This window comes from Geospiza fortis, unplaced genomic scaffold (assembly GCF_000277835.1).
Source record: "Geospiza fortis unplaced genomic scaffold, GeoFor_1.0 scaffold92, whole genome shotgun sequence".
NCBI lineage: Eukaryota > Metazoa > Chordata > Aves > Passeriformes > Thraupidae > Geospiza > Geospiza fortis.
Window position 1 is genome coordinate 1,326,681 of NW_005054389.1, and position 18,507 is coordinate 1,345,187.

At 39.4% G+C, this 18,507-nt stretch overlaps 1 protein-coding gene across 1 annotated transcript in view; it reads right to left on the reverse strand.

Moving 5' to 3' along the window:
* Positions 1 to 18,507, reverse strand: part of ARID5B (AT-rich interaction domain 5B) — a 103,889-nt gene that overhangs the window by 57,087 nt on the left and 28,295 nt on the right. The window contains exon 3 of the mRNA XM_005425548.3: positions 9,921 to 10,151. Coding sequence (XP_005425605.2) covers positions 9,921 to 10,151 — 231 coding nt within the window. The remainder of the gene's footprint in view (positions 1 to 9,920; positions 10,152 to 18,507) is intronic.

An 18,507-nucleotide genomic window follows, 5' to 3' on the forward strand; every position in this document is an offset into this window, starting at 1 on the left:
CTCTCCACATTGCATCATCTCCCAATTACTTTGATTTTGCTGAGTGTGCCAGTTTCCTAAATACACAGCCATAAAATGTATGGACTAATTGTTGAGCAGAACTGAAGAGCTATTAAAACTGCAATAGTACAGCACTTCCAATGGTAGTCTATTATTTCTACATGATTGGTTTTGTACAGTCCAACTCATGCAGTGAAACTCTTAGATAAATTAACTCCTTCGTTTTGACATAAACATCAAAGGGAGAATTAAAGGAGAATGAACATTATTTTCTGCTGCTATTTTAGACCTACTGTTCATAACATCCATGAACGTTCCTGGAAAGTTACAAATTATTTAAATTGAGAAAGCCATTTGCTGTTTTATCAAGTCTGTAATACACAAAATTTGGCTCCAAAATGATCTCATTTTCCCATTTCATGTTTCCCTGTCATCTACATGGTAGAGCACGTTTACAGAACTTTATAACTATAATATACAATTCAGTCATTTCTAAACAGCCCTGTAAGAGTAAGTCTGAAATGTACACATTTTAAAGATTACTTAGTGAACACCAAACCCTTTCCCAGCTGTTTCAAATTTTGAATTTCCCAATAAATGAATAACATACTAAAAAAGCAAACAAGATCTGACATTATTTAGTCTAAGTTTCTAAAATGGCATAACATCTGCGGCTAAAAACAATTCTGAATAACTATATTTAACTAGAGCAGTATTCTATTATTCATAGCTCATTTTCCTTACAGACTAAGGGACTTAATGTGGTGTTCAAGCATTTCAAACATTTCTTTTAATTGTTTAGTCCTTCCAAAAGCCAAACTGCTGCAAAAAGGGGGAAAATGTTCACTCATATCTTTTATATATATTCATGTGACCAACCCATGATCTCAGTTAAGTGCCACAACTGTTCATTAACACACATCACAGCCCCCCAGTCAGCACTGCGAGCTTTGAAACTATGCCAGAAGCAGGGGCTCAACAAATGGCACTTTGACCTTTTCACTACTAACTTCAATCTTTATTAAAATCTCTCAGACGTCAGCTCTGTCCCTCTCTTTTACCATCTTTTATGGGCTCCTGAAATACCTAATATTCATTCATTAAAGGGAAAAGTTTGTTACATTCTTACATAATGATAGATTCCCCTTTCACATGCAATCGGCTTGTGAAATGCCTTTGATTGAAAAAGAGAACGAAACACCCCCTCCCCCTGCCAAACAACTCTAAATTCAGAATGCTCACTCACTTCCAGGGAAATCAAGCATGCTGCCTAATATTAAAAAATCTCATGGCATCCAGGCAAGTTTAGCTCCGTTTTATGTTCCCCTTATTAAATTTCACCTTAGCAACACACAAAATCCTCACCCCACACTCTGCTTGCTTTTCCAGTTTCATGTTTGCATCTTTACTTCCTTAGTCCAAGCATTTAAAGGGGGACAGAAACTGAATTTTTTCGTCCAGCAGTTTCAGTTTCTTACAATAGAGCCACCAAAACCAGCAACCCCATGGAGGAAAATGCAACTAGAGACAAACAGAGGCTTTGATCATTTTTATGGTGCTCAAGCATAGATTTGGGGGAGGAGAGAGAGAGAAATCATGATTTTTTCCTTTTATTTGCCTACCAGTAATTAAATAATTACACATTAAGAACAACAACAACAACAAAAAAAAGAACCGCAGAAAAAGTTCTCATGAGTCATTTATGTGTTTTCATTCTTTGTGTAAACTTTCTGGCACACCCTATATGCTTCATTTCTTGCTTTAAATAAGTAAGTACTGGAAAATATGCATAGTATTTGGAACCAAGGGGAATGACACATTAATGCGAAGTTTACTTTGCGTAAGTTTGCTTTTTCCAAATTTGAAATGCAACTTCAAGGAAACCTAAAACTCACCTTCAACCTCTGATTTCTCTCCCCCTTCACCAACGGATTAAGAAGGTAAAAGCTATTCATTTAAGCAGCACAGTGAAGTATCATCATTAGGTGGCTTAGTTGCCTGGGATACTCCTATCAGCCTGACCAGTAGGGAACCTGGGAAGCGTGAGCTCCAAAGGGGGGAAAAGTAAACAAAGTAACGAGTAACAGTTACAGCTCCTTAAAATGTGTACATTAACCTCGCTATTGGGAAACTATTTGCTTTTTAGAGGCAGCACCCTCTGATTGAAATAATGATAAATATTTTGGAAATTCCATCTCAAGCCAAAATGAAATTACCCGAGTGCACTCTCAGAGAACAAAGCTTTTTAGTATACCTTCAAATGAACTCAGGTAAGTTTACAAATGGTCTATACCTAAAAGACCATTAGCTAAAATTGCATTTGTTTTTATTGAAAGACAGCCTCAAGTGCTGACATGTAATATATGACATGGGATACATAATAATACTGTTAAACCAGTTCTGACATAATATTTCCCAAGGCATAATAACCACAAATGACTGCTTTAGTTAAGAACTAGCCAGAAAGAAAATAGATCCACGTAAAAGTAGCTTTAACCGTAAATACCTCAACAATATTTTATGTCACTTTGTAAAAAAGTTAAAGGAGTCCCACAATAATTAACAACAAAAACTCCATGTTCTTTACTATTGTATGGTGGTTGTGAAAGGTTATTTCATAGTCCCACAGCTGCCAATGCTGTAAATTATGCAGGCACCAAGAAGCATTAAGGAGAAATAATAGCAATTTAAACTAAGGCTGACGTAATTCATGATAAACAGTCATTGGAAAATATTACAATGTTGTCTTTTTTGAGTGGGTTTAATCAGAAGAATGTGACCATATTCTGACACAAACCACTCCACTTTTCCATTGTACGGGAATGGGGGCCCTTCCCTGGCCATAAAGGTTTCCCTTGCTCACTGCCACTACTAAGCCCCAACACCTCAGGGATGCTGCTCACAAGGCTTGGGTTGCCAGTGGGCCCAGAGTTCTGAGACACAGCTCCAGAGTCTGAGCAGGCCTGTGGTGCAAGGGAGGCACAGAAACCAGGGGAACAGTCAAACAAGGATGCGCTAATGAAGGCATATGAGGCAAAAGAGATGGCTCCAGACTATGATGGACATGGCTCACAACTACAATGAACACAGCCCATCTTACTTTTTGCTACGATCACAAAACATGACTTTGATAGCTGAATTGTAAAAACAGCCATCAAAGGGAAATCTTATAAAGAAGGAATTAGTAATGTACATCTACAATCATTTATTGAATGGACACCAATAAAGAGTGTCTAGGAGATGACAAAATACACGCTATGGGTTACATGTATCAGGCACAGAAGAACACTCACTTGCAAACCCTCATTTGCTGGAACTACTCATTAATTCTCTGCTGAATTCTGCCTGGTAAAAGATGTAAACCCCACAATAGCATCATGCAGTCACTAAGCTAAAAAATACACTGAAGTTCCGAGACACCGAGGGAATGGGCAGAAGCAGCTTTTCAAGCAGTACCTGCCCTTCCACTCAGCATCTGCCGCCTTCCCGAAGGCAGCAGGAACACACAACCCAAATAAAATCAGTGCTCTCCATCAAGGAGTTTTGATTATATAGTGAAAAATAATCTATCTTACTATTTATCCTGGTTACAACTACGGTTGCTAGTGAAAATGCACTAAAAAACCAGAAAGGGGTGGAAGCTAACAGCATTTATTTCCACTGACGGGAAGGTATTTTATCTTACTTTACTGCATATTACTTATGTTCACTTAACAGCTTGCTGTTAACATTGGGTGAGATTCTGTCTTTGGTTAACTGGTGAAAATCTTGAGTAACAGCCTCAGAAGCGCATAGAGTTATGCTGGATTTACGCCACTAAGGAAGGCAGAATGTGACCCCTTATCAGTGCCTTTTTGCTTTGAGTATACAAATATTTTATGCATTTCAATGAGTGACAGAATGCAAAACTTGCAAATATTTATTTTTAGCTGTATGGGGAAAAAGCAATTAGAGCTAAAAATGTTAAGAATGAAGAAATCACTTAACAGAAGCAATTATGTTGGGCACATAAACAGCTCTGCCTTCAGACATTTTATTCAAATGCTGCAGAGCACACTAGAAAATATCAATTGTTTAAAAAAACCCCTCCAAATATTTTTTCACAACTGAAAAATCAATCATTATAAACAACATCTGGGGATCATTAATATCTTGCTCTACAGTTGAATTAACAAAATAAGAAAGAAATCTGACCAGAATCCAGAACATTTCCAGATTTACTTTCTCAAGCTAAAAGCTTGTGTTTGCAGAGGTGGGGTGGGAGGGAAGAGGAAACATACATTTATCTGTATTGTATATAGCACTATTATGCATTAATCACTACTTCCCCTCCAGCTATGTCCTGTTTTTCTTTTGAGAGACCTAAAATTTGAAATATTTAGCTAAGCCACCCTGCCCAAGACCTTGGAAAAAATTTGCATATTTTTCAAACTGTTGGAGATGCCACCATAAAGCTCCATCTAAGGAGCTCCCAGTAGCCATGTTAATAAAAATTCTCCATACTCCTCCTATTGCTGTTCTAAATGTTTTAAACATTCCAGTCTTTGCAGAGGACCACTAACACCAATCCCACTCTAAGATCATATATGTATTAAATCAAAGAAGCATCTATACAGAAATTTCAGGTTTTTCTGAATTTCACTGATATAAATGATCCTGCAGGTAGCCAAAACAGACAACAGCAATAATGCTGATACTTTAAAAAAAACACCCAGTCAGCTCAAGTACAATTTTTGTACTGGAGCTAGTTTAAAAAGAAAAGCCAACTTTGACTCACACAAATAAAATAAGTCACCAACAGGAAAACTGTATTTCATTTAGACTGAAAACATTCTTCCGTCCTTTTTTTTGTTTGTTTTAAAGACTCATTCCCTGCCAAGGTTTTATTTTGTTATGTTTTTCCCCCAAACAACTGATTTTATCTGTGAGTCACAAACTTCTGTAAACTAAGATGCATAATGACAGCAAAGACCAAATTTCAGCTATACCAAGAGTAATGGTACCACTCCATAGCCTGGAGTGACCAGCTTTCATGCCACAGAATTTTTCTGGCACATGACCCATCCCTAAAAAGTCCTTTCTTCTTTATAATACTGCTCTTCCTTGTCTTCCCTGGCCAATGACAGGGAGGGTAAGTCTTTCTGAAATTGTTGGCTCAGAAATTCCAGCAGCTGGGAGGACTGGTAAGTCACCCCTCATTCCCAACCACTCCCTGCCAGCCCTGGAAATGAGACAAACTGCCTTCTCCATTGTTTTACAGGGAGAGATGAGCTGCTGAAGGTTTTGAGGTTTGCATTTTAATGCAGGTAACTTTTCCCCTAGCAAGCAATATATTGTTAAGTTTGGTTTGGGGGATGGGGAGAAGATAAGAGGGACCTGCAATGCCCTTTTGCACATGGATTTTTTTCAATGAGCAGTTTTCCCCTCTGCATTGCTCATGTTATGGCCAAATGAAGATGGTTAATTTTGCAGAGAAAAAACTGTATTTATACCACAGTAGGCTGTAGTTCTCTCACATTTCGGTATTAAATGTTTCATTAAAAAATTGGATTTTACATGCAAACCCAAAACCTTCTTTTGGGCTTGAACATGTGTTTTGAGTACTCCAGGGACCAAGCATATTGTTAAATGGCATATTGGACCCAGCATGCTGTAAAAATAATCCAGAATGATTTAAAATTACCAAACAGATTTTGAAAATTGAGAAGAAATAAGGTATTCTGTTTTCTCTCACACTCCTGTTTATAGAAAAAGCAAGCCCATCCTCACACAATGAAAGACAGCCTTTGGAATCATCTTTAGCAGACAGGATTTATAACATTTATCTAGCAAAGCACCATGAAAAATCATTCTGCGTGAAATTTTCACCTGGTGAAGCTGATGGAGCTGAAACTCACAATCACCCAGAGTACAGCTGGACCACAAAAAGATCCTGGCTCACTGATGAGCCCTGGAAGCCACTCTACGCCATGGAGCTGGCACAAGCCTGGCAACTGAAGTCACTTTTTTTGGACACGCAAACACAGAGGACATGTGCTGCTCTAGCAACAAGTGCACACTGATTTATGCCCAGTGACCTTCAGATACACCTTCTGAACACTCACAGGCAGCTTTGCCTCCAGCTAGACCCCTCTGGTCAACAATGAAAATTATTAGAAACCTAATTTTTTCATTCCTTCTCTCCTGCAGCATATATGACCACACAGCAGATGCCAGTGAATGATATGCATTTATGAAAGTTATTCAGTAACAGTAACCCCAGAGGCTGATAAATGAAAAAGATTTTGAAGAATGTCTTGAGTTGAAGAGAAACGAATTGCTCATTTTCATTGCTCATGTTCATTTCATTATGCACCTGGACTGCTTCATGCTGGTGAGGACCTCTAATTGCTCTTATTTCAGGAGAGGGATACGTGTGCAGTCGGACTGCAGTCATAGCCAGGAACGTGGGCTATCAAGATATCCAAGCATGGTTTATGTCTTCTGCTTTCTGAACAGAAGCAAGCTCTTGAGCCTATTTGCATTCTGGAGGGGAACCCTCCAAGGCAGTTGGATTAACTAATCAGTGGTTATATCAACAAGAATGGGAGCAGAAGCTTCCCACTCACAGCAGTCTTTCCTCTGTAAATGTAGAGCAAGTCCTTCTGTGGCAGGCTGCAAAGAAAGACATGCAAATGTTTGAGCCTTCCAGCTGCCGAGCCCATTCCTCAGCAGCCTGCTCCTCCAGCAGCCTCCTAGTTGGGATGCTGCGGCACACTGAACCAACCAGAGGAGAATCACAAGAGGACCATATAAGTAAACAGATCCTAAATATTCCTGTCCAGAGCACTTGGGCACATGCCATGCAGCAGTGGGCACACAGGGCAGAGGCAAGCACAGGCAGCTGTGGTGTTGGGAACACCTGTGGCTGGAGCTGGAGGAGAAGTTTAGCACAGCCTGAGCCTCACAGAGGCTCTATGGAAACACAGAACACGCACACAGGACTGCCCAAAGCCTTGCTGCTTCCCTCCCAGCCATACCTGTGGGAGCTCACAGACAGCATCTACAAACATCTGCTTTAAAAAGTCCCACACCAAAACAATATTTATTGTCAACAAGACTTAATTCTTCTTCCTCATTTCCCGCTTTATTTTTGTTAAACTCTACGAAAGAGGGAAAAATAGGCAAGGAGTATGAGAACAAGTCAGAGCTCAACAAATTTTTTTTTGTTATAAACTTATAATGAAAGGAGAGAGAATATTTCCAGGAAAAACATTTTGGCCTATTAAAACTGCCTAACAAGGACAATAGCTTACATGCTGGGGGTTCTTTGTAAAGGTGTTTCTGGTGTCTCATTTGTGACATGCTGTATCTGTTGCAATACTCCAGCATACAGAGAATGTGTAAAACTGGCCCCAAAAGCAATGCTTCTGAAGAAGACTTGGCATTCACATTGGAAACCAGTGCTCCAGTGCTTCCCACATAAAGACATCAGCAGAATGTATTTCCCAAATTTTGTATTTGCTTTAGAGTTGTGAGAATTTAAGGTAAAAATGGTGAAATACACACTCCTATCTTGTTCCTTCTGCACACTTATTTCATTTGCAAGGTAAGAGAGGGACAACACCTTCAAACTACATGTGTCTGGGTCTCCTTATAGACATATTTTCAGAATTTTAGTCACCATTTTTGTAATTTGGTATGCCCTCAGATTTGACTGATAAATACCAGTGCCTTAGAGTAATCTATTTATCTACTGTACCACCCTGCCTCTGTTTAGCCTTAGCACTCATCACCTTCCCCATGTGACATCAATCTACATGGTATCAATGTAAACTGTTTGTATAATGAAGCGTTGTACATTTTATTGTCCTGCCAGCAAAGCAAAGGATAAACTAGTACTTTGCCTGCTGTCTTCAACAAAGGTAGCATAATTGACACCATACATTTCGCAATGCAGATATGAAACCACACACTGGCCAGTTTTTCCTTCTTAAAACAGCAGGGCTTGCAAGTTTTACATCATTATTTTCATAATAAATACTTTTAAACAGTGTTTTTGGGAATTTTTTGTGGCTCTTTTTTTTTAATAGGGATTTTAAAAAAATCTGCTTCTTAAACCAAACTAAATTTTAAATACACCTTATTAATTTCTATGGCTAAGATTTCTGTGGCTCTGGTTGATAATGAGATAATTGCCTCACAAAGGTCAAGAGAATGGCATAGTTTGCTTTCAGAGGCTGAACAAAGCACTTGCTATGGTTCACTAAGCGTAGTTTCTGCATCGTTCCACATCTCTTTAATTCATCTATTACTAATATTCCATGATACACTCGCATTATGGATCCAACTGTTTCAACAAACCTGTAATCAAGGAATGACCCTGAATAAAATACTCCACAGAAAGCAGATGGTAGGCTCGTCAAACGCCTTCAAGCCTAAAATAACCTTTCTCACATAAAAAGGAGAGTCAATTACAACTGAACTTTACATTCTGAGCTTGAGCTTAGAGTAAATAAAAACCAACACGATACTATTGTGTCATTGGACCAAACTTCCAGGGCATTTAATTCATTTTTTTCACCACCCCCACCCCTAAGAGCAACCAACACTTTTATTCATAGTTCATTCAAAACCTGCAATGTTTTGTGTGAATGTGAGCAGACTTGACAGTTTGGGCCAGATTCTGAAAAAACTTGACAGCACAAAGCTAAAACTACTCTCAGCAGTCACGTGCTCCAGTGACAACACCACGTGAGGAGGGATCTCCTCTGCCTTTTGGGAATGGAGTGGCACAGCAGCAGAGCAGCACTACCTTACAAAATGCCCCAATGCCACCACATGAGTCAGGGCTTTTCTTCTGTCACAACAATGCCCGAGCTGGGCACCAAGCTCAAAGCCAGTGTGCTCCAGTTCAGAAAAACAGGCAGATTACTCTCCCATCAGAAACATTCCCTCTCACTCTCATTATTAAATGTTTAAGGGCATCAGCAGACTTTTATTCTCTAAGAGACTACAGGAGCTTCCTTGCAGAGATGTGGGGGTCTTGCAAGCAAAGGTGTACTCACCACCATGCAGACTTTGCAAGCATTAGCCTCAGAACTCATCCATCTGGTGATATGGGGCATAAAACTTAATTCTGTACACTGCTAAAGAAACTACACTGGACTCATTTACTGGGTGTCTACACAATATGCATTCTGCCACATATTCAAAGCACATCTGCTGTAGCTGGCATAATCTGACACCAAAAAAACCCTGTGTGAAATCACCTATTTGCTATCAGGTGTCAAATCGTGCAGTCCTTTCCCCCATTTGTAAGGAGCTGCATACTATTCTCTATGCCTCTTGAATTAAGAGGTCACCTCCCAGAAGCATCTCTGCACTCATAAAATCAAGCTCCTAGCAGTGGCAAAGCCCATGATGAACATGCCCACCTTCCAAGATGACCAGAAACACACCAGCTACAGCTGACACTCTTACAGGGCCCGGGGAGCACGGCTGGCAAGTGCTCTGCAACACCAATGGGCTGTGCCAGGACTCCCTCCTATTTTGTATCTTTTAGCATACTGCACCAACAACAACTTCAAAAAACTAACACACACTGTAATGCTTCTGGAAGACAGGCTATAGGTGAATGGTTAAGGTAGATGAACTTCAAACCCAGGCAAGGTATTGTTTCACTCAGACCCAGTCACTGTGCTACATTCCACCCGTGTAACATTATCTTTGTGAACTCAAGTTGCAATACTGAGATCACCAGTGGCCAAAAGCCTTCAGTCTTAGAGAAGAAAGAGCATATTTGGTACTGATCATTTCAATCATAAATAGCATTCATGGTTCACTTCAAAGGAATCACATCTTCCCTTTGGACATCAGTGGATACTTAAAAGAAGAAAAATGTCTTGTGAGAAAAAGAAAATAGCTGTAATGGGACTTACCAAACTCATCGCATATACTTTCATTTTCTATTAGGGTAGGATGATCAAATGTATCCCGACAATAGAAGATTTGGGGGTTCTTGCTTGTTACTGCAATTCCTCCAAGGGCTAAAACGAACTGGTCTGTCAGTATTGATGAGGGCTTGTCCTGGATGCGCTTTAACATGGAACGGTAGCGACAGTACTGCGGGTAGCTGAGAATTAAAAGGTTTGAATCTTCATCATCCTCACCTGGAAGAATGGAAAAAAATACTCTTAGCATATCAGAAAAATACAAAACAAGAGCTGTAACTCAAGTATTTAAAAAAAATTCATTTTTCTGAAGTAAGTTAGTCCTTTCTCAAGACACAACTTTTTATAGCACAGTGGGTCTGGAAAGAAACGTTAAAAACCAGTAATTTAAAGAAAGTTCATTAAAATAGGTTATTTTTTGCTTTTCTGTTCAGTTTTCCCATACTTACTCACAAGGACTACCTGGATGAGCAAGAAAACACTGCTCTGCTGAAGCTGGCCAAGGGCCTTAATCAAAGTGTTCTCCATACTTTGCTAATTTGGCTGCATCAATAGAAACATAATCTGTAATTTTTACTCAGTTCCCCATACGGCTTTTCTACACTCATGTTTACATCAGTTAACATCTTTTAAAAACAATAATATACAAGGATAAACTAGTATATAAAGAGCATATAGCTATTACCTCTCCTTTCCAGTCCCTGATACTGGCAACTACCAAAGGACCTCTGGGCCCGGGAGGTGGGCTGACCCGACCTGGTCATTGTTGCTAATCCCCAAGAGGTGGAAGCAACTTTCTTCACATTAACTGCAAATGCAGCAGGACTCAATAAAACTCCTACAGAGCACAATAAGCAAATAAATTTTCGAAGAGCTTGTGCTGCTGGGCTCAAAATATAAAGCAATCTAGACCTCAGAGCTTTCCATTTCTCCATGGTTTAGATGATGTCACATATGAAGGTGGCAGATTCTGAAATAACACAATCAAGTGTCATCATATAACCAGAAGGAAACCTAAGAGGAAAAAAAAACCTCAACTAGGGATACAAACATGAGAAATTACTCATTTGCAGGTATGCAGCCAGTACTCAACATCACTTCTTTTTATGCTCATTTATCTCCTCAGGTACCTAACTGAACATGACTTTCCAGGCATGCCAATGAAGACAAAGCAACAGCATTCACTTTACGTTTTCTGTTCTACTCTGATTACTGAATAACTCATCTATTTCTTCTGCCAGAGACAAAAGGTCTACTATTTAATCCCATTACCAATACTGAAATCATTCTTACTCCTAAAGTAAAAATCACTTCAGACATTGAAAGAAAAGTCAGATCAGTTCTCCCCAACTAAATATGACACAACTCATCTAGATTCAAGTGAGGCAATGAAAATGTTGACATGTAAAAGGTTAAATTTTAAGAAGTCTCTGGAAGCAGATATATCACCTAGAATGTCATCACTGCAGAGGAATGCAATGCTGTAAAACAAAAATCAACATGACAGACGGACTTGCAAAGCACTGTCTTTACTAGCACAGCTCCTGAAAGCCATCACTTTTAAAAACTCAGAACTCTCACCACTATCCTGACATAGGTGAGGAGATAAAACTGTTTGTGTTACAAAAAAAAAAAAGAAAAAAATTGAAGCAAGGGTGATACATTTTGGTAAACAGCGCCGGCATTTTCTAAGAAAATAAAACTGATGGCCCTAAAACCTCTTTTGGCCAATAAGGATGCTTTTCTTTGTTTCAACAAGTATCCCATAAGCCTACACAACAGCACGACTGAGCCAATTGCTCCTGGGAATAAGGCTCTCTCTTCTTTATTAGGAAACTCTAAAAATCAGATCAGGAAAAGTGTTCTAGGAATTAAGAAGCACATGATCCGTCCTTTAACTCCTTCGAGAGTTGCACGTACGCCTGCCTGATGGTTATTACTACTTTATACCTTTGTGCAGATAGCGCCGAGCTGAATCTGTCGATCTGACAGCACTTTTCTTATGCCAGGATGTGGTCAGCTTTTTAAACAGGGTGTATATAAATGTATGTCCCACGTGCCTTTGTAGTAAACCATTAGTTTCTAGACAAATATGCTGCAAGTCCCTGTGCAGAATTACACAAACTTTGTACCCCTGACAACTGACGACTTAACTCAAACCCCCTGGCATAAATTAAAACCAAGTAATTTTTACAGGATCACTTTCATACATGCTTGTGCAATTCCAATGAGTACTTTGTCATGCATTTGTTTCCTTTCCTTTTTTACTCCAGGTTTAATAGATACATCAAAGAATGAACAAAGGCTGAATAAACTGAAAATTTGCTTAGTGAAAGACAAACACAGTGTTCCTGGAACAAAGATTTTTTCCTCAACCACGCCCACATGAGAAAAGAGAAATCAAAGCAGACCAATCCCTAATAAAATGCAAGCCCGAAGACGAACTATTATTTGCTTTTATCAAAATCTCACACGTGCCATTTAATGGTGGACTTAGTGAATTTTGCAAGTATTTTTCAGAAATATGATCAGAAAGAGTTTACTCTTAGGAGAAGAGAAGCTCAAAATGTGGATCACATTCCATTAAAATTAAGAAAAACAACATGACTTCTATAAACATACAACTGAGATATTGGGAAACCAAGTTGCTGTATTTTCTGAGTTTCATTTTAGATTCCACAGACAGAACGTGGTAAAAGATAATACCTACAGTATTCTGCTTGTGAGGCTCAACTGAAATTACTCTAATCCTATGCTTATATCATAATTGCGTGGTTTAATAACATCCTCCAACATCAACTTTTCATTTATTTTTATATTTCAGGGCTGAAAACAGAGAAACTGTAATTAGGAAGCAAAGTTCCACCCCTGCCTTCCAAGCACTGCCTATATCTGCAGAGATATAATCCAACAGTTCCCTTTGTCAGGGGTAAAGAGAGCTGGGATTTGGCACAGCCTGGCATTTATGTTGGATTACATGTTCTTCAAGTTGTCTTTGTAAGTAAGAGATGCATGAAATGCCAAACACAATGAATCTATGCAAGAACTGACTTTTCAAATCAGCACAACCATTTTTAATATGTAAGGCAAGACAATTAAAAGCCCCAAAAGAAAAAAAAAAAAAAAGCCTGTTAAAAGGACGAATTCCTAACAAATCCATCTAGAGCCAGAACTATTTACAGAGAGAGCAGAGAAAAAAACCCCCTGTAACATGCTTTTTGTTTGCTTGTTTCAGAAACATCAGCCTATAATGTTATTGCTAACTGCCATAATCTACCCTCAACATCAGTAAGCATTATTTCTCTTTAAAAAGACCTTCACACCAGGATTTTATAGAGCTTGATGGAAAAACTATGCATGTTCCTTCCTGTACCTAATTACCTCAACTGAAAAAGCTGCCAAGTATTTTGCCCTTTAGTTCTTTTAATCGTATTAGTGCAAATGCATTTGGATGCCAACAGAAACAAACATGTTAAGATTTTTGCTTAAAAGATTCCAAATATGTATGAGGCTGGTGCTATGAAAGCACACTCCACTTCTTCCCAGAAAGCACAGAGTTATTCTTGCAGAAGAAATATGAATTTGTGCCTCTTGTAAGACTAAATGTCTAGTTTCGACCCAATTTAAGTAAAATAATGTCAATATGAACTGCTCTCACAATGATTTATGCTACCTTCTGTTACTTTATTACATTAGACATTCCTTTCTCTAAGCTTTATACTTTTTGCCGTCCTCCTAGCAACCACATAAAGGCTGAGTACCAACTTTACACACCTGGCACCCTTCCAGGCTCGACTGTTATTGATAATTATATTGAAGTTTCAATTTAATTGCTACTCTGTTGTGACACAGAATATTTTTTGTAATTAGGCTTTTCCCATTTTCTGTCCATTCATTTTTTGCATTACTGAAAATTACTTTTTCAGCCCAATCCCCCCCTCCCCTCCGTGAAAACACAAGCAGAACAATGATACAGATAAGGGTCTGTACATCTGTTACTATCATTAACAACTCAGTAATGTGAAGGGAAGAAAAAAAAGGGGAAAAAAAAGCTGAATATAATTTCTCAGAAGGTAAATTTTTTTTCAGTTTAAGTGCTCTTTTTCTTCTTACAGTTGCTCAATGATTTCCTGTTCTAATTACAAGACATTATACAGAAAGTAATTTTTAAAAAGGAAATGTACCAGCACAGGAGGCTAAACAGAAACACTTGCTTGCTATGGTTTAAAATTCCAAACTTTTACATCTCTTATCAATTCTCTGCTCTACCTTTGTACAATATATTATACCACACATCTACCATTTCTTCTGAGGCAGTTAACACAAATGTATACATCAAAGGGCAAACAACACTTGCAGTTAAACTGCAGGCAAAGGAAAAAAAATCAATTTTTTCCTTTTCCATGTAGCTGGTAAGTTGGAGGCAAGCCAAGCCTCAGAGTGGAAAATATTAAAAAGTTAAAAAAAAAGGCAGCAGGCTTGATTAAAAAGCAAAAGAAGAGATATTCAGTTCTAGATCTAAATGAATAACCCACAAACTATTTCATAAAAACATACTGTGACGTAAATTACACATCAGTATTGCACTGTTGTGGTTATTTTGAGAAATGGCTTGTACTGTAAGTCAGCTGGTAAAACCCCACCCTTAATGATTTTGTAATTCTCCATACAGCAATCAACTGGAGCAGTCATGAAATTGCCAAGAAGGAAAACAGACAGAGCTGTAGAGAGTTTGTAATAAAAAGATAATGTACTTTTAACATAACAGAAGTAGAAGATTGGTTTTATTAACTAAAAAAACTACTTAAAAGGTCCCAGGCTTGCCATTTGTTTTGATAAATGTTGACACAGATCTTCGTAAGATAAGCAATGGAAGTACCAGGGGAACCAGATAAAATGGGACAATGCTTTGGTGTGTGGGTAGCAAATTGAGCAAGGGAGCTATCTGGAATATAGAGAGAAAATGAAGGAAGTTGCAGGGTTCTGTCCATCAGGCTCCTCTCCCACACGGTGCCCTTGCTCCTCTGCCTTCTTTCATAACCCTCTGTTACTAAGGGGGTCTCCCAGAGGATTCACATATCACAATTAGCTTATTGTTGCTTCTATGCATGGCTTTGACCATTATTATCAATATGCAGGGGATACAGAGGTAATGGAGGATGCACCTGGGTGTCTGAGGGACTGGTGAGGTGCTGAATGAACACAGCTCTGACCCCTGTGATGGGAGGTCTCCTGACTATTGCAGGGCAATGCGTTCACTCACCTCCCAACACCCTCCAGCTGTTAACATCTAGTTCTCCTTCTCTTGTTCTACTTCTCTGGCAATGACTTTCTGCAGTATAGGCATGAGAACACAGGTGTAGATGAAGCAAAGATGTGTAGCTCACCCTTCAAAACCAGTATCCGCAGGTCAGACAGGCTCTACATATATCAGAGCTGCCTGTTCTAATAAAAACCCAAAGAAAGAGAGCACAGTTTTCAGCAGATAGAAATGAACTTACCACACAACTACCTAAAAACCCAGAATCTCTCAAAAGGTCCAAAAGCAACAGAAACAGTGGAACGATGAAGGAATAACTACAAAGAGGAATAAGAAACTGGGTCTTTATGACCTCAAAATCTTTAAGAGGAATCTTTAAGAGGAGTGACGCAATGAGAACACCTTCCCATATCATAGCGCAGCTATAACCTGCCAAACACCTCCAAACTTCCAAGATGACTGCAGGTGGCCAAGCAGCAACGACAGTCATCACCTGCACCTCTGGAGACTCCTGTGAGGGCAAGGACAGTTCTCCCAGTGAAATAACCTTCATGGGAGGATCATGCCTGGCTCCTGCCTGACCACTTCTCACACTGAATCCTTTGCACAGACACGAGGCTAAGAACCACAGTAGGAATCTGCTGTGGACTAGGAGCAACAGCTGAGGAGCTCAGGTAGCTGCATCATGGTCACAAGGCATGCTCTAGCACACCAATCCACCCTCTCTCCAGTGGTTAGGAAAGATTTCTCAAACACAGCTCTTCCAATCCACTCTGCCTTTTCATTCCCATGGTTTTTATTCACACTAGTAAAGACACTCGGTGTGCCTTAGCTGGCTAATTAATCACAAGACCTAAAAATATTAATCTAAGAATGGTATTTCTCTCACAGTTAAATGCAAATACAGTAATGATTTAGCCCCATGAGATGGGACAGGAAATCTGTGGTTTTGGTTTTAAATAAATTTGGGTAAATTATTGACACAACAGGGATACCTCTTTGTCGGCAGGACTCATGCTACTCATCCCTGCTTTGAGAACCCCCCTCTATTTGAATGCTAATGCAATCAAGAACAAAGGCAATGTGTTGCAGGATACGAACACAGTGATTACATTTATGTTTACCAGATAATGATGGTGTTAACAAGTTGCCTGTAATTCTGACATGGACGTTTGCCTGCCTGATTCTGCTTTTAAATTGATCAAAAGGCAAAAGTCATTTCTGCCAATAGTGAGAATAAAATGTACGGCCTTTCTGCATGTGTCAGATATTTCTCCCCTTTTAAGGAGGAGACAGAGCTATTTCTCAGAATTTCATGCCACTTCCCCAGCCCTCTGTTTTCTGTCACAGTGCCAGCAGAGCATCAGCCTTTCAAAGAATTCCTAAGCTTAGTTTAACATTTGAAAGAAAGAGAATACTTACAAATCTACTGGAGATTGAAACTACTGTTCAACTGAACAGCAATACAGTCATTAAAAAAAAGAAAAAAAGACAGCATCATCTAATACTTATTTAAAGCACATGGTGGAAAAATATTTTTCGCTCAGCTATTTGGATCAGAGTTGTTCTACTCCTATTTAACGGGGACAAACCCAAGTATGCTGATCAATGACTGACAGTATGTCCATATAATCAAATATTCTACAATATTTATCTCACTAAATCACTCAAAATTCAAATCCTAAACCCAAATTTTGAAGAAGACAAAAGAAATTTAATATGAAAAAGTTTCCAACCAGGTATTCCACATCCTTTTCAGACCCTAATCCTATATTCAGCTCCTCATAACTGTAGCTCCAACCTTGCACTCCCAGGATCCTCTTGCACATTAGGAAGTGCCTCATAAACCTTATGAGGTGTTTCTAGACTCAAAAGAAGAGTGACTGACACTCGTCATTTCCAGCTTTTATATAACCCTTCCATCCACAGGCCTCAAACTGCTTTATGGAGATGAGTAAAAATTATTATCCCCATTACACAGAGAGAGAAACTGAGACAGAGAGAGCTTAAAGGATTTATTCTACAGCATCAAGCAATTTTGAGCACAAGGGAGAGAGCAAAGAGGCCAGGCAGAAATTCTTGCTGGGAAATTTCTGGTAAGTGGGAGATCCCTACATTTCCTCAAAAGGGAAGTTACTATCTCTGGTCACCCCAGCCAGCCTGCCTGCCTCCATCAGAGATGGGAGGGCATGGATCAGGTGGCTCTGTGCTGAGGCTTCTCTCTTACCACAATCATCTTCCCCGTCCCACACAATTCCAGTCACTCCTTCATTCTATTCAGCTGCTGCCCAGCTGGGTTTATCTCCCCCTTCAGGAAGGGTCTGCTGAGCAGCAGTTCACCCTCGTGCCCAAGGCAGGTGACTGCCGTGACAACAGCTGGAGGAACCCTAAAAAAGCAAGCTGACATGGCAGATATGGCTGTGAAATCGCCTCCCTGCCTCCCAAAATTTCCCTCTCCTTACTCCTCAGGACACAAGCATGGGCCAGCCCATGTCCAAACAGCCATGGATGGCTACAGAAAACTGCTCTGATATAAAAGGTTTCTAAACTGCCCTATTAGCTTTCTAAAGCAGATGGAGATGGGGGGAAGGGGGAGATTGATTGTACAAGGGAGCACATGCTGCCTGTCCTCTTGAATGTTCTGGGTCATGTGGACCATTCAGGTTGAATGTGCATCAGCTTTAAAACAAGTATTTATCCTGGTTGTCGTGGTTACTGATAAGCAGCTTCAATTCTGCTGATAACAAAAAGAAGAAAGAATTAAAAAGGGGAGGGGAGCTGAAAACATAATTTGGTAATATGACGAAGCCAACAAGAGGAATTAAATCACATTAAACAAGCCAATTGTACTGTAAATGGCTCTACCTCTGTATTTGCTTTTAAATCATCTAAGACTCTAACATGGCAGCTGCTTCAGTTTTAACAAACAAACAGTAAAAATCCCTTTTAATAACGAGAGAAAATAATGATATACTTTGCTTTAGCTGAATTCAAACATAATTTAATTTTTCCTGAGGTGAGATTTGCACAGGGAACAATCAGATAATAAGCGTTATCATTCTCACAGACAAAACTGAACCAGCACTTTGCAATTCAAAGTGCTATTTAATGCACTGTTTTCAGCAATCTCTGAACACCATCCAACATACCACTGAACTACACTTCAGTACTTACACATAAAGCCTGATCCTGCAAATACTTGAGCAGGGGGGTTATGCTATGAACTCAAGTACTACAGCTGAGGTTGAAGTCACACATCCCCTACAGCACCTTTGTGAGGGGGGGTCAAATCCTCACATCCACTAACTTTCCCTA